General features: G+C 53.2%; 10 protein-coding genes across 10 annotated transcripts; 5 read left to right on the top strand and 5 right to left on the bottom strand.

Annotated features, from left to right (window-relative positions):
- Positions 1-203: 203 nt before the first annotated feature.
- Positions 204-2,997, top strand: ATG9 (autophagy protein atg9; the record flags this gene model as incomplete). The annotated part of the gene is made up of 3 exons (XM_062879777.1): positions 204-832; positions 943-1,606; positions 1,669-2,997. 3 exons carry the CDS (start codon positions 204-206, stop codon positions 2,995-2,997), a joined length of 2,622 nt encoding a protein of 873 aa, XP_062730945.1.
- Positions 2,998-3,618: 621 nt separating this feature from the next.
- MRS4 (Fe(2+) transporter) lies at positions 3,619-6,185 on the top strand. The gene is made up of 5 exons (XM_062879776.1): positions 3,619-4,585; positions 4,651-4,733; positions 4,793-5,232; positions 5,289-5,847; positions 5,908-6,185. The coding sequence occupies exons 1-3, from the start codon at positions 4,548-4,550 to the stop codon at positions 4,864-4,866; spliced, it is 195 nt and encodes a 64-aa protein (XP_062730944.1). The 5' UTR covers positions 3,619-4,547; the 3' UTR covers positions 4,867-5,232; positions 5,289-5,847; positions 5,908-6,185.
- Positions 6,186-6,573: 388 nt separating this feature from the next.
- Positions 6,574-8,906, bottom strand: DNJ1 (Tetratricopeptide repeat and J domain-containing co-chaperone dnj1). Its single transcript, XM_062879775.1, has 2 exons — positions 7,504-8,906; positions 6,574-7,436 (listed from the first exon to the last, which is right to left on the bottom strand). The coding sequence occupies exons 1-2, from the start codon at positions 8,482-8,484 to the stop codon at positions 6,837-6,839; spliced, it is 1,581 nt and encodes a 526-aa protein (XP_062730943.1). The 5' UTR covers positions 8,485-8,906; the 3' UTR covers positions 6,574-6,836.
- A 229-nt stretch (positions 8,907-9,135) lies between these two features.
- GAR1_2 (H/ACA snoRNP pseudouridylase subunit) lies at positions 9,136-10,064 on the top strand (the record flags this gene model as incomplete). Its single annotated transcript, XM_062879774.1, has 3 exons — positions 9,136-9,335; positions 9,409-9,560; positions 9,639-10,064. Exons 1-3 carry the CDS (start codon positions 9,272-9,274, stop codon positions 10,062-10,064), a joined length of 642 nt encoding a protein of 213 aa, XP_062730942.1. The 5' UTR covers positions 9,136-9,271.
- Positions 10,065-10,480: 416 nt separating this feature from the next.
- QC761_0079610 (uncharacterized protein) lies at positions 10,481-13,086 on the bottom strand (the record flags this gene model as incomplete). Its single annotated transcript, XM_062872826.1, has 6 exons — positions 10,481-10,642; positions 10,698-10,737; positions 10,791-10,873; positions 10,939-10,962; positions 11,020-11,200; positions 11,273-13,086. The coding sequence occupies 6 exons, from the start codon at positions 13,084-13,086 to the stop codon at positions 10,481-10,483; spliced, it is 2,304 nt and encodes a 767-aa protein (XP_062730940.1).
- Positions 11,354-11,836, top strand: QC761_0079620 (uncharacterized protein; the record flags this gene model as incomplete). The annotated part of the gene is made up of 2 exons (XM_062872827.1): positions 11,354-11,436; positions 11,662-11,836. The coding sequence occupies 2 exons, from the start codon at positions 11,354-11,356 to the stop codon at positions 11,834-11,836; spliced, it is 258 nt and encodes an 85-aa protein (XP_062730941.1).
- An 879-nt stretch (positions 13,087-13,965) lies between the features above and the next one.
- On the bottom strand, positions 13,966-16,633 carry SLM2 (phosphatidylinositol 4,5-bisphosphate-binding protein; the record flags this gene model as incomplete). The annotated part of the gene is made up of 4 exons (XM_062879773.1): positions 13,966-15,040; positions 15,100-15,437; positions 15,493-15,980; positions 16,045-16,633. The coding sequence occupies 4 exons, from the start codon at positions 16,631-16,633 to the stop codon at positions 13,966-13,968; spliced, it is 2,490 nt and encodes an 829-aa protein (XP_062730939.1).
- Positions 16,634-16,680: 47 nt separating this feature from the next.
- Positions 16,681-17,369, bottom strand: QC761_0079590 (uncharacterized protein; the record flags this gene model as incomplete). Its single annotated transcript, XM_062872825.1, has 2 exons — positions 16,681-16,717; positions 17,041-17,369. 2 exons carry the CDS (start codon positions 17,367-17,369, stop codon positions 16,681-16,683), a joined length of 366 nt encoding a protein of 121 aa, XP_062730938.1.
- A 244-nt stretch (positions 17,370-17,613) lies between these two features.
- On the bottom strand, positions 17,614-20,899 carry QC761_505490 (uncharacterized protein). The gene is made up of 3 exons (XM_062879772.1): positions 19,300-20,899; positions 18,442-19,239; positions 17,614-18,189 (listed from the first exon to the last, which is right to left on the bottom strand). Exons 1-3 carry the CDS (start codon positions 19,556-19,558, stop codon positions 17,813-17,815), a joined length of 1,434 nt encoding a protein of 477 aa, XP_062730937.1. The 5' UTR covers positions 19,559-20,899; the 3' UTR covers positions 17,614-17,812.
- Positions 20,883-23,811, top strand: NEP1 (18S rRNA pseudouridine methyltransferase). Its single transcript, XM_062879771.1, has 3 exons — positions 20,883-21,994; positions 22,392-22,660; positions 22,729-23,811. The coding sequence occupies exons 1-3, from the start codon at positions 21,955-21,957 to the stop codon at positions 23,203-23,205; spliced, it is 786 nt and encodes a 261-aa protein (XP_062730936.1). The 5' UTR covers positions 20,883-21,954; the 3' UTR covers positions 23,206-23,811.
- The last annotated feature ends 1,327 nt before the right edge of the window (positions 23,812-25,138 follow it).

Raw genomic sequence — 25,138 nt, 5'->3', positions numbered from 1 at the left:
GTCCACCTCGTCCACCTCGTCCACCTCGTCCACCTCGTCCACCTCGTCCACCTCGTCCGCACAACTCTGAGTGAAGCGCCTCTAATCAGCGTTTTCCCTCACAATCTGTGAATCCATCTTGTTAACCCATGATACCCGGCACTCTGAGCGACTTCATTCTTTAAAACCGAGGCGAAAAGATGCCTCCGAAGCTGTTTTCAAAGATGCCCACCACACAGGGGCAGTCATTCTACGAAGAGCTTCGAGGACAAGACTCTGAAAGATATGACGGGGGATCGCGAGCTGGGCTTCTTGACGAAGAAAACCTCAATCACAACTTCCAGGACTATGATCTGGATCATGTGGAGGGCGTCACCGTTGATGATAGTCGTGCGACGCTAGCAGGTTTACGAAAGACATCGGCGTCGAAAGTCCCACTGGGGCACCAAAATGACCGGTCGATGTGGCTCGCGCACGACGACGATGCCGACAACGATGTTCCGCCCTCGCTCCTGGTCGAACCTCGAGGCGCTCACCCAGCAGGGAAGCCCAAAAAAAAGCAGAGTCGACAAGCTGCCTATACCATGCCCGGCTCATCCAACGCGCGAGCACAATGGGAAACAACTCAAGCCCACCAACCCCTCCACAACGATGAGCCATTCACACAGAGTCACCGGGGTAACGGCGCCCCGGGCTCTCTGTTCTCTGGGAGCGCATCTCTCGATGCGAAGAAGATGGCGGAATGGAGATGGGCAAATGTCCAGAACCTCGACAAGTTTATCAAAGAGGTCTACGATTATTACAGGGGATGTGGTATCAAGGCGATAATAACCGAACGGGTGCTGCATCTTGGGTACGTTCACGAAACTGACTCAAAACGAAGAAACCGTTGCTGACATGACGTAGGAACGTGGCTTTCATAGCTGTCCTCTTGACCTTCCTCACACAATGTGTTGACTACAGTCTTGTCCGCGGAAGCCAGAAGCTCTCGCAGATCATCGTTCCACAGTGCACTAGAAAGATGTCGGGGTGGTGGAATCTTGGCCTCTGGCTCTTTGCATTCTACTTCATATGGAAGGCAATCCAGTATATCTTGGACCTCCACCGGCTATTTCATGTCCGTGACTTTTACACACATTTGCTCAACATCCCGGACCACGACATGCAGACTATCACCTGGCAAGAAGTGGTGGCACGCGTAATGGCTCTACGTAACCAGAACTCAAAGACGGCAACCACCTTGACCCCGCTGCAAAGACATTTCATCGGCAGCCAGTCCAAAGAAAGGCTAGATGCGTCCGACATTGCGAATCGCATCATGAGACGTGAAAACTATCTCATTGCCCTGTTCAACAAGGACATTTTGAACCTCACTATTCCGCTGCCGTTCCTGCGAAATCGGCAGTATTTCTCTCGTACTCTGGAGTGGACTTTGATGTTCAGTGTTCTCGACATGGTGTTTGACGAGAAGGGCCAGGTCAACCAGAAATTCCTGCGAGCCGACCGCAGAGGGGAGATAAGCGAGAAACTGCGCTCACGGTTCCAGTTTGCTGGCATCATGATTCTAGTGTTATCGCCTTTCGTGTCGCTCTATCTTGTCATCTATTACTTTTTGATGTACTATCATGTAAGTCACTAGTTCTTTGATGGGCGTGTAATTGTGCCAGTGTGAGCTCACAGCTTGGTTAGGAAATCCAAAAGAACCCGTCTGTATTGTCATCTCGGTCGTATACACCCCTTGCCGAGTGGAAATTTCGCGAGTTCAACGAGCTACCACACCTTTTCCAAAAGCGTCTGGACATGTCGAAAGCTTTTGCAACGCATTATATGGATCAGTTCCCAAAGGTTAAGACCGAGATGGTAGCCAAGTCCGTCGCATTTGTCTCGGGAGCGTTGGCAACCGTGTTGGCTATTGCATCTGTTTTCGATCCTGAACTTTTCCTCGGCTTCGAGATCACACCCGATCGCACCGTGCTCTTCTACACGGCCATTTTTGGTAGTATCTGGGCGGTTGCCCACGGCATGCAGTCTCAGGACGATGCAGTCTTCGACCCGGAATATGCCATGCGCAACGTGATCGAGTACACACACTACGAACCCGACCACTGGAAGGATAGACTTCACAGTTATGACATTAAGCTGGAGTTTGCTGAGTTATACAAACCCAAGATCGTTATCTTTCTGGAGGAGATTTTGGGCATCCTGACAACGCCGTTTGTCCTTTTTTTCAGCCTTCCCAAGTGCAGCGACCAGATTATCGACTTTTTCCGGGAGTTCACGCTTCACATTGACGGATTAGGCTATGTGTGCACCTTTGCAGAATTCGATTTCAAGAAGGCCATGGCGAACGCAAAGAAGCCGAGTGATGGTGGTGACGTACGCGACGAGTACTACTCAGCCAAACATGGGAAGATGGAAGCATCGTACTACGGGTTCATCGGGAATTATGGCAACTTTGCTCTCAACCCAAAGGGCGCCCCAGGATCACATCTCCCACCAGGAATGCGGAATCAATTCCACCCTCCGCCAGCCTGGCCTGGTCTGAACTCGCCGCCTCTTGGTACTGACATGCAGACTTCCCGGATGGATCGTAGTGAGTTTCGATCAATGAGCAGGGCTCCCGGCCAAGGTCTGCGCCCTGGGCCAAGTATGGTGGCTCCTTCTCCCATGGCGTCGATTCTCCTGGATCCGCATCACTTGCCGCCATCGCACCTTGTGAACCCGGGCCGGGCCTCGCATCCACACCGCGTTCAGCAAAACAGACGCCCCGGTGAAAGCAACATCATCGAGGAGTCTCTGGAAGATGAAGAACGAGGTAGGGAGAGTGTCAATCGTCACGACGATGAAGAGGTGTACGGTCATGGAGATGGCATGGATGAATCGGCCTGGCAGACATCACCGGCCAGAACCTTGAGCAGGGGCAACAGCGCAATCGAGGGTACTGGGACTGCAGAGGTGGGAGTTGTGGACATGATTTATCAATTCAACCAGGCCCAGTTCACTCGGAACGGCGTTTGATGAATGCGGTTTTTCTTTTACGACAATGATACGAAGAGAGCCATAAGAGGCTCTGAGGAGGCGTTCGGGTAATCATGAGTTATGGCAACAAATTCTTGAGTGTTAGCTTATATTGCATTGCATGGGAGTGGATTGGGAGGCACGAGCGGTGTTGGGGACTCTTTCTAAGCATTATTATCACATCGATTTCATTTTGGATAACATAGACTTGCACCAGAGGAACAGTATAGACAAAACGGTCTGGCTGCTAGCGAGTTCAGTAAACGACAAAGCACACATTTTATGACATAAATACCTGCATTAAAAGTCTTAACCATGGCGAAACATAGTTGACGGAGAATCTGAGACTACCAGGAGAATCACGAGGGGAAGATGGCACTATCACTTATGAACAACCTAGCTGACACATAACAACCTCAGAGGTGGCAGGGACTTTGAGACTTTCACAAGCCAAGTTCCCAACACTATTGAGTCAATCCACAGGAACCCAAGTCTTTGTATTTATCTGTCGTGCTTGGCATCAGAGGTAACGTCTATCCTGGCTGAGTCAGAACTGGTCTGGCATTTTTAGGTCCGTGATACTTTTATTGGTATTCATCGACTGTATCTGTCCATGATACACACAACCACTTTACCGCACAAAACAGAAAGCTACAGAGACTGACCTATAAAGTCTTTGGGATTCACACTCATCCGGTGCCTCGGAGATGGGAAAACGTGCTCTTTCGGGACCGGCGGAGACCCGCAAATCACGGATCTGATAATGCAGAGCGGACAAGGATGCAAGTCTAGCCGAGGACCTTTGCGGACATATCTCTTGGGAATCTCTGATCTTGACGAGCATCACAGCCGGCAACCAGTGGGGGTTCCAGCACAAAATGACACTAACGGACCACTAACAGGAAAGTTGGCGGGGTAGGCAGAGGATACTCCAGAAGACAGGCCCCTGTGCAATAGGCCGGCGATTGGTAAAGCTTCCTGGTCACCGATCTCTGACCGTTGTTGCGGCCAACTGGTCCATAATTTTTGTCTTGGCCATTTGGGGGGGAATAACTGTGCCGACAACGGTCGCAGAAAAATTTGAGAGTTGTCCATTTGCCCATTTTGCCCATTCCTCAGCATTGCCAACTCTCAGCAGCACCAGCCGCCCATCTGCTTCCCCCACAGGACCCGTCCTGCCACCGTCCTGCCACCGCCAGCGACAACATCACCAGCCGCGCAGCGATTTTGGAGGAAAGAGCCGCTCTCGATCCCTCTCGGCGACCCCACCCATACACAAACGACAGGCTGCGGCTTTATCGCGAGGAGACAGATTGTTTGGGGCTTTTGCGGTTCTGTGGTTCAGTGGTCCCGCTGTGACCCGGCAGCGCACCTCCAAGAAAGAAGCTCTTTTTTTTTGTGCTGTTTGCATTGCGTCACCGACTTCTGCTGCTGAATCCTGCGGCGCAGAAGCTTCAACACCACACGCTCGACCACTCTCCACCGCTCGATTCTTTTCAGTCTTCACCCTGGCTCTCAATCTAGGAGCGACGGGAGCCGTGGCTTCCCCAATGGCCCAGCCAAATGTCGTACCCGAAGAGGACTACGAGTAGGTTCCCCTTGGGGACTCGAGCCCGCTGCCTGTCCAAATCTGTGCTGACATCAGAATTGTAGCTATGAAGCCCTCCCACCCAACTTCTCGTTGTTGCAGAACATGGCTGCCGGCGCCTTTGCCGGCATCGCCGAGCACTGCGCAAGTAGGTAGTCCTGTCGTGGGGGAGACGCGTATGGAGCAGAAGGCTAACCAGAATCACAGTGTACCCTATCGATGCAGTGAAGGTGAGCCGAGCTCCGCCGTTATCGACTTGGTATCGCGACTTTGACCTCTAACCTTTCTCTGGCGTACAGACTCGAATGCAGATAGTCAACCCAAGCGCCGGCTCGGTCTACAGTGGAGTCTTCCAGAGCACTTACAAGATGGCGAGCACAGAAGGTATTCTGAGCTTGTGGCGGGGCATGTCCAGCGTAATTGTCGGTGCCGGTGAGTTGCGGTCGAGTCTTGCAAAAGCTCTCTGGAGATTGAACTAACCTGTCGGTCGCCAACAGGCCCCGCGCACGCTGTTTACTTCGCCACATATGAAGCTGTAAAACATGTCATGGGCGGGAACCAGGCTGGCGTCCATCATCCACTTGCTGCTGCGACCAGTGGGGCGTGCGCCACGATTGCTAGCGATGCGCTAATGAACCCCTTTGACGGTATGCCTATCTGATTCTCCTAGTTCATATCACGGCTGCTAACTGTTGCAAAACAGTCATCAAGCAAAGAATGCAGATCGCCGAGTCGGCCAAGCTCTACCGCTCCATGACCGATTGCGCCAAGTATGTTTACAAGAATGAGGGCATCAAGGCCTTCTATGTCTCGTACCCCACGACGCTTTCCATGACGGTTCCCTTTACGGCGCTTCAGTTTCTCGCGTACGAATCGATCTCGACCTCGATGAACCCGACAAAGGCATATGACCCATTCACTCACTGTGTGGCTGGTGCGGTTGCGGGTGGTTTTGCGGCGGCCTTGACCACGCCCATGGACGTGATCAAGACCATGCTCCAGACACGTGGCAGCGCACACGATGCTGAACTCAGAACCGTCAATGGCTTCATGGCTGGTTGCCGCCTTTTGTTCAAACGCGAGGGTGCCAAGGGCTTCTTCAAGGGCGTCCAACCAAGAGTGTTGACGACCATGCCGAGCACCGCTATCTGCTGGTCAGCCTACGAGGCTTCCAAAGCCTACTTCATCCGTCAGAACGACTCGGCCTCCGAGTCTTCCACATGATGTGGCCGCTCAACCGATGCGTCTGCTTATTCTGTTAGGTGAGTGGTTCTCGGCTGCCTTCTTGGCAAAGACGGAGTTGTATTGACAATGCATCACAGCTAGAACAAGCTTATTTGCTCGCATCTGAAGATCAAAAGAGCCACATCCATGTTAGCTCCTCGCCCAGCTCGTGTCTACATATGAAATGAGCTGTGTTTACGTGAGGAGAAATCTGTAAGAATTTTGATGCAACCCGTGTGTGAGACCCACGATGGTCGAGGCGAGTTATGAGGGAAACTGGCCGAAACCGGATGAGGCACTGAACCACAAGCAAGCGTGCGCGCGGGGCTATAAGCATTTTGTACATATAATCCCTCTCCTGTCATCGCTTCTGCCAAAATGCGTTGATTGGGCCCTAGATCTAGGTTGTGTAGATTCGAGAATAGGGGTTTCCCTTTCCACAATGAGATAAAGATGGACATCACCCTGTGGTGTTCTACTGAACAATAATTGTCTTATTCTCGACTGCTGCAGCAACCCTCTTCGAATCTGACATTGATTCCCTTGACCCACCTAGCTGCGCGGGCGGCTGTATACCAAACATTGCGATCATGAGCAAGGCCCGGAGGAACATATCCCTGAGTTTTGATTATGTGCATTCGGTTCAATCCCGGGACCAGAAAACACAGGGCGCTCAACTGTGGCAAGCTTTCAGCTGGGCGAAAGACATATTGTTGGTGATATCGAGAGAAGATCTATGCACAATTGTTGCCACCTGGTCTGAATTCGATGAGATATCATCAAGGTTGTTTTTCGAGCGGGCACACTGTAAAGGGTGGTGATATATAAATAATAAGCCATCCAATGATCACTGGGAATGAACTGGGCTCACTCCTCCCGGGTGTATGACAAGTCCCAGACATACTCCTCAAACGATACACCCAAATATACCCCCTGCTCAACCATACACAATGCAAACCCAAGAAAACGGAAGATCTTCTTCCAAGAGTAACCCTCTCTTTCATTACTACCAGAGCAACTAACCAAACTACATCCCGAATGGGAACCCTGACCCTCCTCCAGGACCAAACTTGAAATGGAACTGTTGCCCACCACCGCCTCCGCTGCCGCCTTGCTGGTACATGAATGGGTGGCCGCCTCCGAATGGATGCCCGTGGTGATACTGCTGCTGCTGTTCGTGGCTGTTCGGGTCGTCACCCCTGTCGAACCGCGCCCTGAGCTCGGGGTCGCTGAGAACCTCGTACGCCTCGTTGATGCTCGCCATCTTCTTCTCAGCTTCCTCCTTGGTAAGCCCTTGTTTGGCGGCCTTGTCGGGGTGGTGAACTTTGGAGAGCTTGCGGTAGGCAGACTTGATCTGGCGTTCGTCGGCGTCATGAGCAACACCAAGGACCTTGTAGTAGTCCTTGGTCTTGGAGCGTTTGAGGGCAACCTGGGCCTTTTGCATCAGAGGATTGACAAGGTCTTCCTTGTCAGGGCGGGCCTCGACAGCCTTTTGGAGAGTGTTGATGGAAGCTTCGTACTCTTCCTTGTCGAGAAGGTGTTTGGCCTTGTAGAGAAGACCAAAGAAAGAGTTCTCATTTAGAGTGAGGGACTCTTCGCAGTATTCCTTGGCCTTTTTGCTGTTGGACTGTTGCCGAACATTGTCAATACATGGCGGTTTTAACGGAGAAAGGGCTGGGACGCAGAAGACTTACCTCGTAATACGCCTGGCACGCCATCTCAACTAACCTTGAAAGCAGTTCATTTGGAGCTGCCTTCGGTATCGAGCCATCTTCCCGCAGACTGTGGACCTGGTCCTTCACCTCCTTGATCAAGCCTTCACTGTCGCTCGTAGGTACGAGTTGCCGCACAGCAGTCATCTGCTGCCCCTTGTCCAAGGTCTTCTTCACCTTCTCCATGACTTTGATGGTCGCCTTCTCCTCCTTCAACAGCCGCTTGCACACCTTGTTGTCAGGGTCAGAGTGCAGGCACTTCCTGATAGCTGTCGCGCCATCCTCGAGGTTTCCGAGCGCATAGAATGTGATGGCTGAGATCTGGACGTGTGGCTTCGTGTTGCCAGGTTGCATTTGGAGGATGTGCTGCAGGTCAGCAATACCCCTTTCCACGGCTCCCCTCTCAAACGCGCAGTCCTTGCGAAGCTCGCGCAAGTGAATCGCCCTGTTCGCCGTCAGGATGGCATCGTCGGCTTGCTTGAGACACTCTTCCCAGTTCCCAGCCTTGGCTGCTGCTTCAGCAGCCTTTGCCGCCGCCTTGGCCGCCTCAACTGCGGTAACCTCCTCTGCCTTCTTGGCCTTCTTGTAGTGAAGCTTTGCTCCGTCCCAGTCGGCGGCGCTGGCGCGCAGTTTTCCTAGCTGAAGGTGCGCACCCTCGAAAGCTGGCTTGATTGAAAGCACCTTCTCGAAATCATCGGTGGCCTGTGATCTGCGGCCGAGAGAAAGGTAGGTTGTGGCGCGCTTGAACAAGGTCAAGTAGTTGGAGGGATCTCTGGCGATAGCAGCATCGTAGTAGACGAGGGCGTCGTTAGTTTCGCCCTTTGACAGGTGACTTTGCGCCGAGGCTAGGAGAGCAGAGATGGGGGTGTCGGCTGGGATGTCCGACGTTGAGAGGCCCGAGACCACTGACGGCGTTGATAGGAAGCCGGCCGCAAAGGCCAGTGTCGATGATAAGCGAACCATGACAGGGAGGTTGTTGCGAAAGACCAAGAGTGTGTTCGAATTACAAAGGGTATCGTGGAATCTAACGACGGTTTAAAACCAGACGTCTATGTGTCAGGCAGATGTGTGTGTAGTCAGGGGCGCAGGCAGCGCAAGGCGCGGTCAGACGACGAGCATCAACGGGGCAGCTAGGAAGAGCAAGTTAGGAAGCATGGAAGATCGGAACGGGCATTCGATTGTTGGATTAAAGCCTGCAAAGCAGTGAATGGGCAGGAGGAGTAAAAATAAGGTCCAGTGGCTGAAAGCCCCGGTATTATGTGACAAGTTGTCCTTTTTGGAGGCTTGCACCAAGATGAGATGGAAGCAAGTTCTAGACGTTACCGTGTCCAGAGATAGGTCTGGGGACTTGAATATCGAGGCAAGGCTTTCTTCGTACTGTGTGCACAACGGTAGAAACAATCTGGCCACTACTCTTTTGGGTAGTATTGCTGACGCTTGGCTGGCTGAGACGACGACTTCAGCGGTCTCTATACAGTGCGTGTTCCCACTGCTGGGTCCAAACCAGGCCTTGGCATTCGGTAGCGCGGGGTGGCAGGAGACGGCACCAAGTGGGGCACACCCCTGCGGATTGAGACGGCAAAATTTTTGACCGCTTTCGATTCTGCAGGTCCGAAAAATTAATTGTTTTCGAGCTTCGTTCGATCTCCATAACGAAAAGTTGAAGGTTGCGACAGAGACACCAAATTCAACCCCACAACAGCAACACAAGCCGTCGCCAGTTCAATAATTACGACGAGACAATAGAAAAATGTCGTTTCGCGGGGGTTCACGTGGTCGCGGTAGCGGTGGTGGTTTCGGTGGCCGTGGAGGAGGTGAGCAGTCTCACTGTCGAGGTGTGCGAATTGCGAAGGACAAGGTTACTAATGAATTGCCAACGAATTGCAGGTCGCGGCGGCTTCCAACAACGCGATATGGGCCCTCCCGCCCAGGTTCTCGAGATGGGCAAGTTCATTCATTCTTGCGAAGGTGAAATGGTCGTCGAGTCTACCAATGCCAAGATTCCTCACTTCAACGCGCCTATCTACCTAGAGAACAAGGTAGGTTTTCCTCTGGTGGTTCACGACCGCACGGTGGTTAGCTGCGACGTAGCTGGAGACTGACAATTGATTCTGCAGACTCCGGTTGGCAAGGTCGACGAAGTTCTCGGTCCCATCAACCAGGTTTACTTCACCATCAAGCCCACCGAGGGCATCCAGGCCACTTCGTTCAAGGTTGGCGACAAGTTCTACATTGCCGGCGAGAAGCTCCTGCCCCTGGAGAAGTTCCTTCCCAAGCCTAAGCCTCCCCCGGGAACCAGCAAAGTCAAGAAGCCCAGCCGTGGCGGCGCGTCCCGCGGTGGTCGTGGAGGTCCCGGTGGACGTGGTGGTAGGGGAGGATTCGGTGGCCGCGGTGGTGGTGGCTTTGGCGGCGGTCGCGGCGGCGGCGGTTTCGGCGGTGGTCGTGGCGGTGGCCGCGGCGGCAGCGGTTTCGGCGGCCGTGGAGGCGGTGGCCGCGGAGGTGGTGGTTTCTCTCGTGGCGGCAGAGGAGGCTTCAACCGGTAAAGGAGAAATATTCTCAAAAAAGGGAAACTAGAGACGACAAAAGGGGAGGTCGCCACTGGTTGTTCGGATGTCTCGAGAATTCGTATAGTACACGGCATTGGAGGAGTAGCAAAAGGGGCGGGCAGTCTATATCATCGAGCGGAGCGACCGCGTCAATGGCGTTGTCTGCGGAACTCGGGCTGGCTTAATGGCGTTTGGGAAGGGTCTTGGGTCTTTGCTTTCATTTATGGCAAAATATTTTTGCATCTGCTCGGATTGATTGTACATTCATCATCAAAGTTGCAGCGTAGCCTGAAATAGCGGACGCCGTTTTGGTCATTGACGGACTCTTCCCTGTTGTTTTTGGTTTCATATCTATACGTCGACTAACTACACACAGCCATTTCCTCGCCCTTCTCTCACGCACCACAGCCCTTTCACCTCGTCTGGAGCGGATATGATGCCACAGGTGGCTTCTGGTGGTAACTCTGGAGCAAGAATCCCAAGGCCAGAAGCACACCCAAGAAGCCGAGGCCTGTTCCGAAATACTGAGCAGCTCTGTAGCCCTTTAGGAGCTCATAGCCTGTCTCATTGACATGCTAGTGGCGGCTTTAGCTATTTGGCTCGGTGTAGCACAAGTAGGGTCATACATACCACTTCTATAGTACCCGCAATTCCAAGAGCAAGGGAAATCCTACATCCAGAGTCAACACTAGTTTCCAACCCCTTTTTTTCAGGCCAACATACGAATAGTTAACCGTCGTTACTACCAAGCTTGCGGCGATGCCTTGGTGTTCTTTGGAAACGCTATTGCTGAGTAGAATTGTGGCCTAGGTAGAAAGTAAGTCATCTCGTACATAACAACGATCCGAAAAGGGACCTTGGAACAGCATACCGCCGGATTACTCATGTCCATCCCCTATCATGATGTGTCAGTGGCGATATCCTAGTTGAATGGGAGGAAGAGGTGACTGACAAACGGCATGATAAGTATCCCGAAAAAAGTACTGAACCAGTAGCTCTGATGGACAGGTGCAGTGGCGAGAAGGAGACTTCCGATGAAGAATGCACACATGGATATCAACATGATCCAGTGAGGCTTGACTTGCGACATCAAGAATCCGACCAGAATACTGGCAGCAAGGCCACATATCGGACTTTACACCGCAACGTCTCGTTAGTTCTTTTCATTTTCCCTTGTTGACGGGGCAACTTGGGGGGATACGTACGCTGGAATGAAGCTCACAGAAGCGAGCAACGGCGACCATCCTTTCAGATTTTGTACAACATTGAAGGTGTAATAAATCCAAATGCTGAAACACCCCCAGCCAGCCCCCGTACAGCCCAACACAAAGTTCGTCGCCGGCTTCATGGCCGCGATAGGAATAAGAGGGTAAGGCGCCTTCCATTCATGAGACACGAAAGCAGCAATCAAGATCAACCCAATGATCAACAGGAAATACGTATAAGGTGTCTTCCAGGAGACGTTGGGAGCTTGATTGAATGCAAAGTTCAGCAGCACCAACCCGCTGACGCCGAGCATCATACCCCATCCATCGAACTGTGACCACAAGCCCTCCCCCCTTTTCAGACAAGACTGACCCCGTGAAGTCGGCAGGATGAACAAGCTCACCACCGCGAGCACAAAGCACATGATGGCCAACAGCCAAAACGCCCACGGCCAGTTCCCTCGCACTGCAAACAAACTCGAGAAGATAGCCCCCATGACAAACCCCAGCGGCGCCGACGCCCCAAACAGGCAGAGCACCATATTCTTCCTCATCCCCGGCTGATACGTCCTGCCCAACAACGCCTGCCCGCTCGGCACCAACAGCGCCGGTCCGATCCCCTGCAGCCCCCTCGCCACACAAAAGAAGACCGTCCCCTCGCCCGCGCTGCGCTCGGCGCGTCCAGAAAACCCAGCAATCAAGCTCCACAGGCCGAACCAAAGCCAGCCAGTGACAAACACCTTTTTGTGGCCAAAGAGATCGCCCACACGGCCAGACGGAAGGACGAATGTTGCTGATGTGAGGCCGTACGCGGCTGAGTACCACGCCATGGTGCCGGGAGTGGAGTCACCAAAGGACTGCGAGATGATCGAGGCGGGGACCATGGCCTGGGCGAGACCAGCAAGCATGAGAATCTGGGCTAGGCAGATGAGGAGGACGAAGAGGATCTCGTGAAAAGGGAAGACGAGGACGTCTGGCCGGGTGGAAGGGGACTGGGTAGCCGCTGGGGGAGGTGAGCGAGGACGGGTTGGAGTGGATGAGGCAGAGGATTGATAGGGGGAGGAGGACGATACCATGGCTCGGGAGGCGGCCCTGGATTTGCACCGAGGGGAAAAGTGAGAGGCTTTCGGCTTGGCGATGGCAATGGAGGAGAAGGAAGATGAAAGGTAGGTGGTGTCGGTTTCTGCATCTTCCAGAAGTACCATGGTCGACTGAGAATCTGCGGGGTTCACCGCATCGTACTGTTGCACGGAGAACTGCTTGCTATCCCTGTTTTCCTCATCACCCCGAAGATCGGGATGAAGGGGTAGGGAGGGCAAGGGGTGGTGACGCTCAGGTTCTTTTTGAGATGACTGACGTGTTAGAGGCCTGTGAAAAGCGGGATAGGGCTGAGATGATGCCCTGCTTCTCCCGCTGTTTTTGCTGATGTGGATGCCGATGTGCTGCTGCACTGGTCGTGTAGCGGTCGGGTCGGGTGGCCTGGGTAGATCGTGAGGCTCTGAGGTGAACGACGTAGAAGGCGGGTTTGATGAGAGAGGCCCCTTGTAGTTTGCATCAATGTTTTTAGGTCTCTCCGAGACGGGCCCCCGTCCAGTCACATGGACTTGCCCACGTTGACGTGAGGCCCGGCGCTCGGAGAGAACATCATCCAGGCTCGATGAGTTCCGGCGTGATCGGCCATTGGCCTCTCCAAACTGACCTTGGAACTGCAGTCGAAACGACTCAGTCGCTACGGTCATGGCATCTACTGCCCACTGCGTAGCATCGACCGCCGCCTGGTCGTCCCAAGAACAGGACGGTTTTCTGGTACCCATAGTTTCTGCTTTGCGAGTATATTTTGTCACAGGTGAGCAGAGGAGAGAGAGGACCAGTGAAAGCTGTAGGGCAGGTGTTCTCTGGTTGTATCCTCACACACGCATCTAGCTGGTCGGACGTTGCAGTTAAAGAATGGAATTCGGGAGTGAGATAGACCAATGTTGACAGGAGAGTGTGAGAAGCGCAACGAGGGAAGTTGGAGGCACACTGGCCTTCTTGAAAGCAGATGGTCATGCCTGGAAGATGGCAATATGTTGGTTGGGGGTCCATGGGCTGGCTTAGTTTAAATAGAAGGCGGGATTTGTGGCTACGATCAGAACTTGAAGAGCTCGATGTACATAGCGCAGCGCAAAGGCTGTTCGAGCGCACGCCATCACAAGAGGATCGGGCGTGTCCCAGAGATGCATGAAATCTTGTCTCTTTTCTCTCCAACCTCCCCGAGATATACAGAAGCCTGAGGGACTAGTGCGCTCAGGGCTCTTGATGAAGGCGGGTGCGAGGTTGGGAGGTTGGTTGCAAACTCAAAACAGCGACACGAACACCAGCGCATACATCTCTGTCAGGGTGCAGACTCGCAATGAGACTGGATCACATGAGAAGGTGAGGCAAGTAGCGGTGGCAGTGTCCAAGATCCGATCTTCAATCACAAAGAAATCTTCGTTATTTAATACCAAGAGCAGTAATGGGGATAAACAATAACATTCTGCCATCTGCGAGACTGCTGGATCTTCTACTAGCAGGGAAAGGCTGGTGCTGGACACCACTGACAGTGAATAAAAGGGGCCTTGAACTTCGACGGTGTGCGCCAGAGGACATTAAAGAACAACTAACACAAAAAGAAAAAACTCCGAGCCAGTTTTCACATTCTTTTAAGGGTATCAAAAACCGCTGGTCGAACTCTTGGGATACTCCCCAGGTATATGTAGATGTGAGATGGTTGGGGCGCTGTCTGTTCGCTCGGCGCCTGGTCGTACTTGCGGGTCGTTTTGGGCTACACCCTTATTGGCCTGCCCATACCAGTTCCCTCGAGGCTCCAACTTGTAGCCATCTTGGCCGTCTGTCACCGAGATGTTCTGTGTGGCATAGAGTCGATCATCTGCATCGGCTCGTGAGGACAATGTTTGAGCCTGATCTCTGAGCGTGGAAGGCGAGATAGGAACTGGTTCTGCCCACACCATGCCATCTTTCTGATAAGAATCCGATCCTCCATTGGTGTAGACTTGGTTATTTGCAGACCCAACGACACGTCCGTTTGGTTCCTCGTAGGCGCCTCTTGTTGTCCCGGTCTGGAGGATGGGCGGCGAGCGCAGGTCCTCGTTCCGTCGAGTTGTCGATGACGTATCGAAATGCTGATGGGTATGATATTGCGGTCCTAGCTCACTTCCGGGGATGGTACTGGCTGCAACAATGACATCGCGATCGTTCTCGTCGTATCTGTTTGGTTCGGAGCTTATGCTAAGCGGCGAGAGGGGGACCTGTAAGCCTCGTTGTGCGTTTACTTGGAGGTCAGATGGGAATCGCCCACCTGAAGGACGTCGAGGCAGGGAGTCTGGTCTCGGCTGCTGATTGACGGATGCGGCAGTTGCCATGAAGGGGGGGTCTTCGTCATCGTCGACCCCGTCGCTGCTAAGAGACGACCGTTGAGATGATCTGCTAATGCTTCGACTGTTGCCACGCACGAGATTGCTTCGCTCTTCCGGAGTCCTCTCGGTCAAAGTTTTGATGTCCTCGTACCAGGCCATCATCGTATCATGGCTCTCCGCGCGGAATACCCATGTGTGGCCACGATGCATCGATCCTGTCTGGCGGCCCTTGAGAACGAACTTATTCGAGGATCCGCCTTCTGTGGAGTGCGATCCCAATTTCTGTTCCGGCAGGTAGAGGGACATGACGGGTGCTTGTGTCTTGTCCGCAGATTTAAACTCGTGCAGATGCGTGGGTGAAAGAACGTACCTGCATGTGTCAGTACAAACAAACCTTGTACACGTGGTCTCGGCAAGAGAAGAACATACCATCCGGCTGTGTAGCTCTTCAAGTACTTGCTCTTCCGTTCCAACAAGCCCGCTCGAATCTCTTGGCAAGCATAGTGATCCCGTCCTGGGTAATGTATGAACTCAGCTGACCGCATGGGAAGGTCGGGGTCAACAAAGCGTTCATCTCTGTGAACAAAAGATAGCCATTCTGCGTCCTTGGCCAGGGTGATGGGGCCAAGCCGAAGCTCTTCGATGGTCCCATAGGCAGAGTCTGCTTCCCGCTTGAGTATGCTGGCATAGGCGTTGTATGACTTTTGGATCTCGCCGACGACAATCGACTCGAGTTCTTTCCCCGAGTTCTCTAGGTTTAGATATGCCTTGAATAGGAATAGTGAATATCACTCTGCGCACCGCCTTGCAAGGGGGGCTTACCTGATGCAGGTAGTTTTCCTCATCTATCTGTTTCTCCAACTGCCGATCCACGTTAAGTCGTAATAAATAAGGATCTTGCTTTCCAGTTGTCAAGGCCGTGTCGAGCTCGGTTTGGCCCAAGACGTCCTGTAGGTGATTTACAGCCTTGCGAGTCGCCTCCATCTCTTTATCCACCGAGTTCTTGAAGTCGCCTGATAGGTTCTTGATCTCTTTGATCTTCTGATGCAAGTCGCTACGCAGACCGGTCAGTGCCAAGATAACATCTTCCTCAATCTCTCTCGCCTTGTTAGCCTCCATAATGGCTTGTTTGTTGTGCCCTCGCAAAATCTGCAATGCGTCATCGAGACCACCGGACGCGATGAAGCCCGGAGGCGTCGTGATATTGTTCAGCACATTGCCCAGTTTGATTAGCGACTTGGCTCGGTGTTCATAGTGTGCTTGGATTTCGCGAAAGTATGTGATCAAGTCCTTGAGAATCTTGCGCCAGGCTTCAAGCATGAGGTTAGCCACAATATCGCAAGGATGGGTGATCTGGTCGAGACAAGCACTAACCTTGAAAGCGGTTCGCAAGAACCTCAGTCGGACTACCCGATGTGGGCACTGGGCAGTAGAAAGCGCTGTGAAGTTCATCCTGGTCTGTCGTTGGCTGAAGGGCAAGACTCCTCACACTGCCTGCCTTCATGCTCCGCCGGCTGCTACTTCGCTTCAGACTGCCGCTCCTCCGTATGGATGCCTTCTTCTTCAGGGTGTTGCCACGAGACAGAGATGTCGCTCCATCGTTGGTGATGCCGGCGACGGAGCCGGCGTAGGAACTGGACCGCTGCATCGCGCTGTTGTTGACGTAATTACTGGTCTTGCTATATCTCTGGCCGTCAATAATGGAGCTTCCTCGCTGGGTAGCATCCCACTCTTCGGTAAACTTGGTCGGACGCGGGGCTACGGGACCGTCAAGGTGGTTGTCGTGTTCGACGTGGGAGTTTGCAATGGTATTGGAGAGGGTCTCGGCATCTGCTGCAGCCGAGGGATAGCCCTGTTCCATGTCGTGCTGCTGCTGAGAAAAATGGTTTGAAGGGCCGTATCCACGGTCCTGACTGAGGGGAGGGGGGGAAACGACGCCAGCTGGAGACCGGCTGGTTGACATGATGGTCGGTGCTAATGCGAAGTGCAACGGGAAGACATATAGGCGCTTTAGAGTTTGGCCGCACAGGTGTCGACTCGCTGAGGGCTGGCTAACCAATTATTAGCTCCGGTACTTGGTACAGATGGGAAGCGGCTGCCTCCTGGTGCCCAGGTGCGCTGCGCGCGGAAGAAGAGCAAAAATGAGACGATGGGGCGTACATGCGACACAGAATGCTTTCACAGGTCTGGACGGTGTCTCACGCAGAGGAGATAGGTATTATCTTGTATGCTGTGTTTTTGGCGGCGGGCGCAATAGATCAGAAAAGTAGTGGTCGAGCGAAAATAGATGACGGCGCGATGTACGGATATCCCTATGCTGGATGGATGGGGGATGGCGATTTGGGGGTCTAGGCGGTGATGTCGACCGACGACGTCGTCGTCGTCTTGAGAGTGCTTGGCGGAGGGCCCCTTTCGGGAAAGAAGCTGGGCTTGGACAGGGTTCCTTGGGGCCTTTTTAATTGACTGGGGTTCCGTTGTCTGCTGATCGGGATGTCGGCCAAAAATGAACTGGCCACCCCGGTCGACTCATGGACGTCTTGTCCTGTACAGATGGTTGTGCAGAGTGAGAAGGACCCTGCTGCCAGTCTGATGATATCAAATGCACAATCGACTCCAGTGCTGCTGGAGAAGACTGGAAGTGAAGTGAGCTCCAGAATCAGCAAGCAGCCTGCCTCGAACTGGTGCCATGCCGAGAACATAACATGGTCCCGGTGAGCCTTTGTGTGATGACGTATGGCGCCCTGAACCCCTCCTCCAACCACCAGTGGGAGGCACGGGAGGCCAATGAGTCTGGTAAGACTGCAGGTGGCTTGCCAAGCCCCTGTTCACTGCTCTACGTTTGAAGACGCATCTTGCGTCATGCCTCCGAGCTTAATTATCAGCAACGAATCCAAAATACATAAGAGTCTATTACCTAGACTAGACTATAACTACTTATCTGAACCCTAACCCTCTATATTATAAAATTGAATCGTTATTACCTCCCCCTATTCCACACCAACTTCCTCTCTCCGTCATATCAACAGCTATCTGCAAGCACATGCGGATTTGAGATGAACAGGCGTCGTTGCCATTCCACCAGGGAGTGAGGGTGTATATACGATATGGCTACCTACCTGATAGCCATACTTAAGCGTGGCGTTTATGCGATGAATCTCCGACGGCGAGCAAGACGGGCAAGACGAGCTGCCGCAGGAGGGGTAGGTGCCGCTGCAGGATCAAGTGCTGGGCCTTCCTGTCCTGTTTGTTCTTGTTGGGCCTTATCATTGCCGTTGGCCTTCCCTTTTCCGTTGCCCTCCCTATTCTGGCCATCTGCTTGCTTGTTGTTGCCAGCATTTGCATTATTGTTGCCGGCCGCGTTCCCGCCGCCACCATTACCACCAGCAGCACCAACACCGGCAGGATTCCCGGCAACAGCATCACCACCGGCAGGATTCCCGCCAGCAGCATCACCACCGGCTGGATTTCCGGCAGCAGCATCACCGCCAGCAGGGTTTCCGGCATTTCCTTGCCCATTTTCTTGCCCATTTCCTTGCCCATTTCCTTGCCCATTTCCTTGCCCATTTCCTTGCCCATTTCCTTGCCCATTTCCTTGCCCATTTCCTTGCCCATTTCCTTGCCCATTTCCTTGCCCATTTCCTTGCCCATTTCCTTGCCCATTTCCTTGCCCATTTCCTTGCCCATTTCCTTGCCCATTTCCTTGCCCATTTCCTTGCCCATTCCCTTGCCCGTTGCCCTGCCCGTTGCCCTGCCCGTTGCCCTGCTCGTTACCCTGCCCGTTACCCTGCTCATTCCCTTGCCCGTTGCCCTGCCCGTTGCCCTGCCCGTTACCCTGCCCGTTACCCTGCCCGTTACCTTGCCCGTTACCTTGCCCATTACCCTGCCCATTACCCTGCCCATTACCCTGCCCATTACCCTGCCCATTACCCTGCACGTTGCCTTGCCCGTTGCCTTGCCCGTTGCCTTGTCCGTTTCCTTGACCATTCCCTCCTGCATTATTGCCACCCGGATTAGGGGCGCCGGGGCCGAGGGCAATAGCATCAGCAACCAGAGCTGCTGCTGCCTGACCCTTTGCGCCATTGTTGGCGGCTTCGTTCGGAGTGTTTCCGTCACCAGTAACGGTGAATCTAACACAGTCATCTTGTGATCCGCGCTGGGCGACAGGCATGATGACTGGTTGGTGGTTGGCTGCAGCTGTCAGGGTGCAGACACGGTAGTTTCCCGCCGGAAGGCCACCGGTCACCGTAGCGCTAAGTCTGCCCTGGCCGTTACCGGCGTCGTTGATACCTTTGAAAAAGGCAAACTGTTGCGGGTCCATTGGTTGTTGAGGGTTCAGATCGGCACCCGTGTCTTGTACGGTTACATGAGTATGTCCCACTATATTGCCGTTATCCAACTGCTGGGGTGCGGAATAGTAGGTGACAGCAGCGTTCGTAAAGGCTCCGGCATTGAGGTTGGTAACTTGAACAACAATCTCAAAGTCTTGATTAGACGGAATGGTGGCACCGTTCGCTGGGTTTGTAATGACGGTGGAGATCATTCGGTCTTTAGCAGGAATTTGACCCATCACTAATTCATGCCTTTGTCAGTAGCGCTTCATGAAGATATCTGTCTGTGTCGTTGACATACCAATGCCGTTACAAGAACCGGTCGTGATTTGGAAACCGTTGGTAAGTGTTTGCCCCTTGCAAAAGTTGATGAAGTTGTTTTGGGAGGTTGCTGAGGCTGCCTGAACATCCTCGGCACCCAAAGAGCTCTTGCCATCGACAAAAGAGCCTTGTTGAATGACTTCTGGGTCTAATGTGGCACCTCCTTGGTTGTTATTCTGCGCTTGAGCAAGGGCCAGCGAAATAAGCGAGGAGACCCAGAAAAATCTATTGAAAGCCATGGTGCCAGACTGGCAAGGTCAAAGAACGATACAAACCAGCTGCCTAAAAACGAATGTATGAAGAGAACGAAAGTAGGATTAGATCCACGCTCAACGTGATCTGTCCAGACCTAGCCGGCAAGTGGATCAAAGAAAAGTGGGAAGAAAATAAACAAAGAAGGATCGAGACTTGGTAACTACACACAAGACAAGGAAATCACAAAATGAGAACCTAGCGACGGAGGTGGCTTGAGGGGATATGTTATATCAGGCCTCCGAGCTCAACATGTGTGCCCGAAAGACAGGTGAGACCTCTTGGATCCATCGTTGTGGCCGAAGAGAGGAGAAGAGACGGCGAGCCTGAATATGGCCCAGGACAGAGCGGAGGGCGAGGTCAACTGGCCGCATAGTGCTCTTGAAACAGGGTGCCAGAAGAAAGAAGTGGCAAAGGGCTGGTTTGATAGTCAAAAAGGGTAAGGTTCGGAGAATCTGTCTACATTCGTTCGGCCTTGGTGTGAGAGATGGCTTGGGGAGGAGGAGAGAAATGCGGTGGTGGTGGTGGGAGACCAGACCAAAGAAGCCCAGTAGATCAGACGATATCGAGGTGCGAGGACGCTGTAGCGACACAAGACACGGGTGTATTAGCGTTTGAGTTTGGGTATAGTCTCAACTCGAAGATCGCAAGTCTGGGGAAGATTCAGCGCTGTGTCGGCCACATCAGCCACGAAGATGCGACGACCATGACAAAGGCCGCAACCAGGGTGGACAGATGACGATGGCAGAGCACAGGGTGAAATCCGAAAGGCCAACGTTCGTGTGACCTAGAAGAAAAAGGAGGGGGCCTAGACTAGTCCACGTTGATTTACGGCGACGCTTTGAAAAACCACACAGGATCGCAGCGGCGGCGGCGGCGGCGACAGCGGCGATGACACTGATGTGTCTACCTATGATGGCTTCCCAAATGTCATTTCTGCACAAGTTCTCTAGCTGAGACGCACCTCGGGCTGTTGTTAGGTAGCAAATAAAACTGTCGCCGGGCTCGTGATCTGGACTCAACCGAGCGACAGTTGGCCCTGATATCCAAAAGTCAAGCACAAGTGTTCGTCCGCTTTTCCGGCGTGTCGGTCGGGATGAGATGGATGTGGAAACAAGCCCGCGCACGTGCCAAGTTGAAGATGTTGAGGTTGGAGAGGTGGGGCGCGGGGGAGTGGGGTCATCGTGGTGTGAAACAAGGGCCCTGTCAGAGGGAGCAACGGTGTAACGGGCCAGGCCGCTTCAGCAATCGAACCACATCTTTATTCGACAGACAGCATATAGACACTACCTTCCTTATCTTGAAGTAGGTATGAGAGAGTACGCAGCCTTTCTTCAATAACTAGTTCACTTTCTGCCTCTGCGCTCGCGAACAGAGGATTCTTACCTACTATTATACATGAGTCGGGTCCGGGACCAGAAGAGGGCCTGGCGGGTCTCGCACTCCTGTTGTCCAACATTCGCACCAAGAGGCCATGCATGTCAGCTTGGCCATCCAGGACCCGAGTCGGATACGGCGGATGAATAGTTGAGTGACAGCAATACTTGGCTGCCACCATCGATCCAAATGGCAACCGTCCGTCTACCTATTCTGCCAAGCCAGGGTCTTTGGGGAGTGGAGAGGGCACAGGAACAAGCTTCAATCACCCCAGCTGGCGTCGTTGATCATGGCATGTCTACTATATGTAAGAATGCTGGCCCATCCGGTAAACCGCGTAATACAGAAAGAAGTGGGGAACATCTCCGTCAGCTCCGTCTTTGACCGACCCGTCATCCACCCCTCCTGTCCTCGGCGTTCCTGGAAAGGCTTAGCCTGGGGCGGGTTGAGTTGCATCGCCAAAACTTCAAGAAAAAACTCTGTCAAAGGATTTCGCCGCGGTCTGGTCGACCATCTTGAGTGATTCCTATATGCTGTGTAGGGGGAGACAATGCTAAGACGACGTTGCAAAAAGCCATTGTTTGAACGGCTCCAAGACGCGGGATCTGTGCCAAGCATTGTGGTTCGGGTCATCATCGAGCTCTTTGCTCCTCCGTTGTTCCGGCTGGGGTCTTATCTCTGATGCCCATGCTCTCTCCGGACCCCGACTGCTCTAGGTTCCGTACCCACCAAACTCCGGGTAGATGCCACCTAGAGAGGTCGAAAATTACCCGAATCTGCGGTTCGGCGCCTTTACTTTTTTGCATTAAAAGCCCCCATAACCTTTGGCTCACCTTGCACCGTGCCCCTTCTCAACATTCTGTCTCCGACTTTCACCGCCAATTCGAACTTTTCCTCGTCCGCCAGTGCTTCGTTGATATTTACTTACCTCCATTGCCACGCTCGCCGTTCTCCTCTCCATTTCTTAAGATCAACCCATCACTGTTCGGCCTATACACCACAGGACATGTCTTCCTCCCCCGAGTACCGTGCTGGCAAGCGGCCCCGTAAGTCTCCCATTGCCACACCTTTGATGGCTATCTCTGTTCTGCCAGTGGACGGCGTCCTCTATTGGTGATTTCTTTTTTTGTCTCTGCGGTCTCTGCGACTTTGGAGCGACATTTGGCAAGCACGCAAGATAGGTAGATGGCCGTGATGGCCGGTTCTGGCACGACCCCACTTCCAGTCAGGTGTTTCGATTCGTTGAGCCCAGCTACTGCCGGGTCTCCCCTCGAACAGCGGGCATCCCATTTTTTCTCTATTTCACAACTGAACTTGAGAGCCATCAAACAATCTGTTTGGAGACTATTGCCAACACCAGATCGGCAGCCACAAGCCTTCCTGTGCAGAAGTCCTTTTTTTCAACAAATTACGGTGTTCTGACCAGGCAATCCAACATGACAGGTACCCAGTCGTTGCCTCCTCCAGCCCTGCCGCAGCTGGTTGCTGAGCAGCATGTGCCTATCCCCCCAACCGACAAGAACACCAAGCGCCTTATCGTCGTCCTCTCTAATGCCAGCCTCGAAACCTACAAGGCCTCGCACGGCGGTGCTGGTCGTATGGGCATGCAAAGGGAGGATAAGTACTCCTTGCTCAACAGCGACGAACACATTGGCGTCATGCGCAAGATGAACAGGGACATCAGTGATGCCCGTCCAGATATCACTCATCAGGTTTGAACATACCACGGCTCACATTTGCAGACTGTTCCTTTTGCTGACAGATGCCGTGTGTTTCGCAGTGCCTATTGACCCTTCTTGACTCGCCGGTGAACAAGGCAGGGAAACTCCAAATCTATATTCAAACAGCCAAGGGTGTTCTGATCGAGGTGTCCCCCTCTGTTCGCATCCCGCGCACCTTCAAACGCTTCGCTGGTCTGATGGTGCAGCTGCTGCACCGCCTTTCCATCAAGGGCGCCAACTCGCAGGAGAAGCTTCTCAAGGTGATTCAGAACCCCATCACCGATCATCTTCCGCCCAACTGCCGGAAGGTCACGCTCAGTTTCGAGGCCCCTCTGGTTCGTGTGCGCGACTATGTCGACACCCTCGGCGATGACGAGAGCATCTGCGTGTTTGTTGGTGCCATGGCCAAGGGCGCCGACAACTTTGCCGACGCATATGTGGACGAGAAGATTTCGATCAGCAACTACAGCCTTTCAGCCAGTGTTGCCTGCAGCAAGTTCTGCCACGCCGCCGAGGACTGCTGGGACATTCTATAATCAGTCCTGCCGACAACAACGCGGGCATGAAATTGGGGTCCAGGATGAAAAGATCTGTCGGTCTCTCCGTCTCACAAGGTGGGGAGCTGCGGTCGCAATGATCTATTCCGTGATACAACATCACGGTGAACGATCACTGTCAACCGGAACTTGGGTCGTCTGTGCTTGAGCTGTCGGTGTTTTTGCAACCAAAACATGGGGCATTCAACAACGGATCCAAGACGCTTTCGTCGTCGCGTGGTGCCACTTCAACTTGGCTCACATATCCCCTATTTCATAGCCTGCCTTTCTTACCTTTTTCCTTTACTCTTTTATTTACTCAAGCAACCTATTTTTACACATTCATACCCCCTCATTCATACTAACCCCACTTCGGCGCCGTGGTAAGCGGCACTTCGATCGGTGACAGATATCCCCTATTCTAGGCTTCGAGAAGCGGAATTACCGAACGGCAGGGAGGCCTTGGTGGTGGCAGTAGTCAGACAGAACGAAGCAGGGCACAATGTTGATGGTGTGGTATGAGAGGTGTTTGCGTCCTGGTGGAATAGTCAAGATTTTGTGGTAGCATAATGCGATGTGGGAGTTGCCTGACCGGTTGTCTTCGAGACCTTGTGTTCAAATTCATGCGTGATTAGTTTGATATGTTGATTTGCTTCAAGTTTGGTTGGCCGCCCGCTAATCTCGACTATATTTCAGTGTGCTCCGGGACAACTGAAAGGCAGCCAAGCACCTACCTATCTACCTCCTCGTACAGGAACAGCCACCTTCACTGAGCCATATCAATGCAGTGCCGCATGACGCCCGGCATCTGTACTGCATTCCCATACTGGCCGCTCCCTCATAGGCGCTCAGCACAGTTCCGAACAGCAATCACGCTTCATCGGCCCCGCACCAAATGGCGGCCTCACGCGGGGCCGTATTCCAGTCAATCCGTCTTGGCTCCCCAGACCACTCAGATCCAGGTACCAGTTCTTGGCTCCGAGTGTTGCGGTCTCTATGATTGGCTCATCGTAAGCACCACAACTTCTCTCTGTTTTCTTTCCCCGCCTCCTCGCAGGGCCTCATAACCAGTCGGGGTTCAAGATTATCATGACCACAAAACATGACCAGCCGATCGAACAATTCTGTCAGTTTGCCAATTCCGTCGCCACAAGAGGCCGCCATCTGGCTCGGGGTATGAATGCAGGTCATCAGCTCTGGAGAGCAGAACACAGCCTGACGGTTTGCTTAAGTAACCACCGCGGACCTATCTCAGAGTGGCATCCTCTTAGCAACCTATAGGATGGTCCAGTCTTGAAAAATAGACTGCCACAGCCTGCCGGCTGAGCCCTGTCACTTTTCCATTGAGCCTTCTCCTATCCTCGAGGGATGGCATACTTGTTGCAACAAGATGGTGTGGCTCAGCGTCCACTCGCAGGATAGGATCTTTCGAAGCCTCAAGCCAACCAGGTTGCTTTGAATTGCCCGGTTCTGCAGTTCCTAGTGGGGACGAACTTCACCTTGTCTCAAGATAGCCCTCACCATCTTTCAGATCTGGAGACCCTGTCAACCACTTGCGTCAGGAGCACCACAACTGCGGGGCATGTCTCCCTATCGCTGCCCGTTCGAGGTTGGGCACCGTTTTGCCAGCCCTTTCGTACCCCATAATTCCCATGCCCTGTGGCCCTTTCCTCCAAGTAGTCTTGAGCTGTGCTGCGTCGCATGGATCCGACTGGCGACGCACACATTGCCGTTGTTGCCAAATTGTCCAGCGTTCCACTCAAACCAAGCGAGCTGAGCAACGTTTTGCAGAGCGCGAATATCATCTTCACAGTTGTTCTCCCCCTCCGCTCCAAGAGCCCAAGTTCTACACCATTCCTGAGAAGAGTCAAACGGGCAGCTGGGCTGGAAACTTGGGCCTCTTTTGGTGATGGTCATCCCCGTGGCAGCGCTT

The sequence above is a fragment of the Podospora bellae-mahoneyi genome, chromosome 5, assembly GCF_035222275.1.
Source record: "Podospora bellae-mahoneyi strain CBS 112042 chromosome 5, whole genome shotgun sequence".
Taxonomy (NCBI): domain Eukaryota; kingdom Fungi; phylum Ascomycota; class Sordariomycetes; order Sordariales; family Podosporaceae; genus Podospora; species Podospora bellae-mahoneyi.
Note: the sequence above shows the minus strand (reverse complement) of the source record. Positions and strands in the feature narration are given on the sequence as shown.

Excerpts from the sequence above, each read along its gene's own strand:
- MRS4 (XM_062879776.1), top strand. The coding sequence starts at position 4,548 with ATGGCCCAGCCAAATGTCGTACCCGAAGAGGACTACGA. Across the intron at positions 4,586-4,650 it reads GTACCCGAAGAGGACTACGA|CTATGAAGCCCTCCCACCCA; the intron begins GTAGGTTCCCCT and ends TCAGAATTGTAG. Across the intron at positions 4,734-4,792 it reads CATCGCCGAGCACTGCGCAA|TGTACCCTATCGATGCAGTG; the intron begins GTAGGTAGTCCT and ends CCAGAATCACAG.
- DNJ1 (XM_062879775.1), bottom strand. The coding sequence starts at position 8,484 with ATGGTTCGCTTATCATCGACACTGGCCTTTGCGGCCGGCTTCCTATCA. Across the intron at positions 7,437-7,503 it reads CGTGCCAGGCGTATTACGAG|TCCAACAGCAAAAAGGCCAA; the intron begins GTAAGTCTTCTG and ends GTTCGGCAACAG.
- QC761_505490 (XM_062879772.1), bottom strand. The coding sequence starts at position 19,558 with ATGGCTTTCAATAGATTTTTCTGGGTCTCCTCGCTTATTTCGCTGGCC. Across the intron at positions 19,240-19,299 it reads CGGTTCTTGTAACGGCATTG|TGATGGGTCAAATTCCTGCT; the intron begins GTATGTCAACGA and ends GGCATGAATTAG. Across the intron at positions 18,190-18,441 it reads TGAGCAGGGTAACGGGCAGG|AAAATGGGCAAGGAAATGCC; the intron begins GTAACGAGCAGG and ends GAAATGGGCAAG.
- NEP1 (XM_062879771.1), top strand. The coding sequence starts at position 21,955 with ATGTCTTCCTCCCCCGAGTACCGTGCTGGCAAGCGGCCCC. Across the intron at positions 21,995-22,391 it reads CCGTGCTGGCAAGCGGCCCC|GTACCCAGTCGTTGCCTCCT; the intron begins GTAAGTCTCCCA and ends CCAACATGACAG. Across the intron at positions 22,661-22,728 it reads GTCCAGATATCACTCATCAG|TGCCTATTGACCCTTCTTGA; the intron begins GTTTGAACATAC and ends TGTGTTTCGCAG.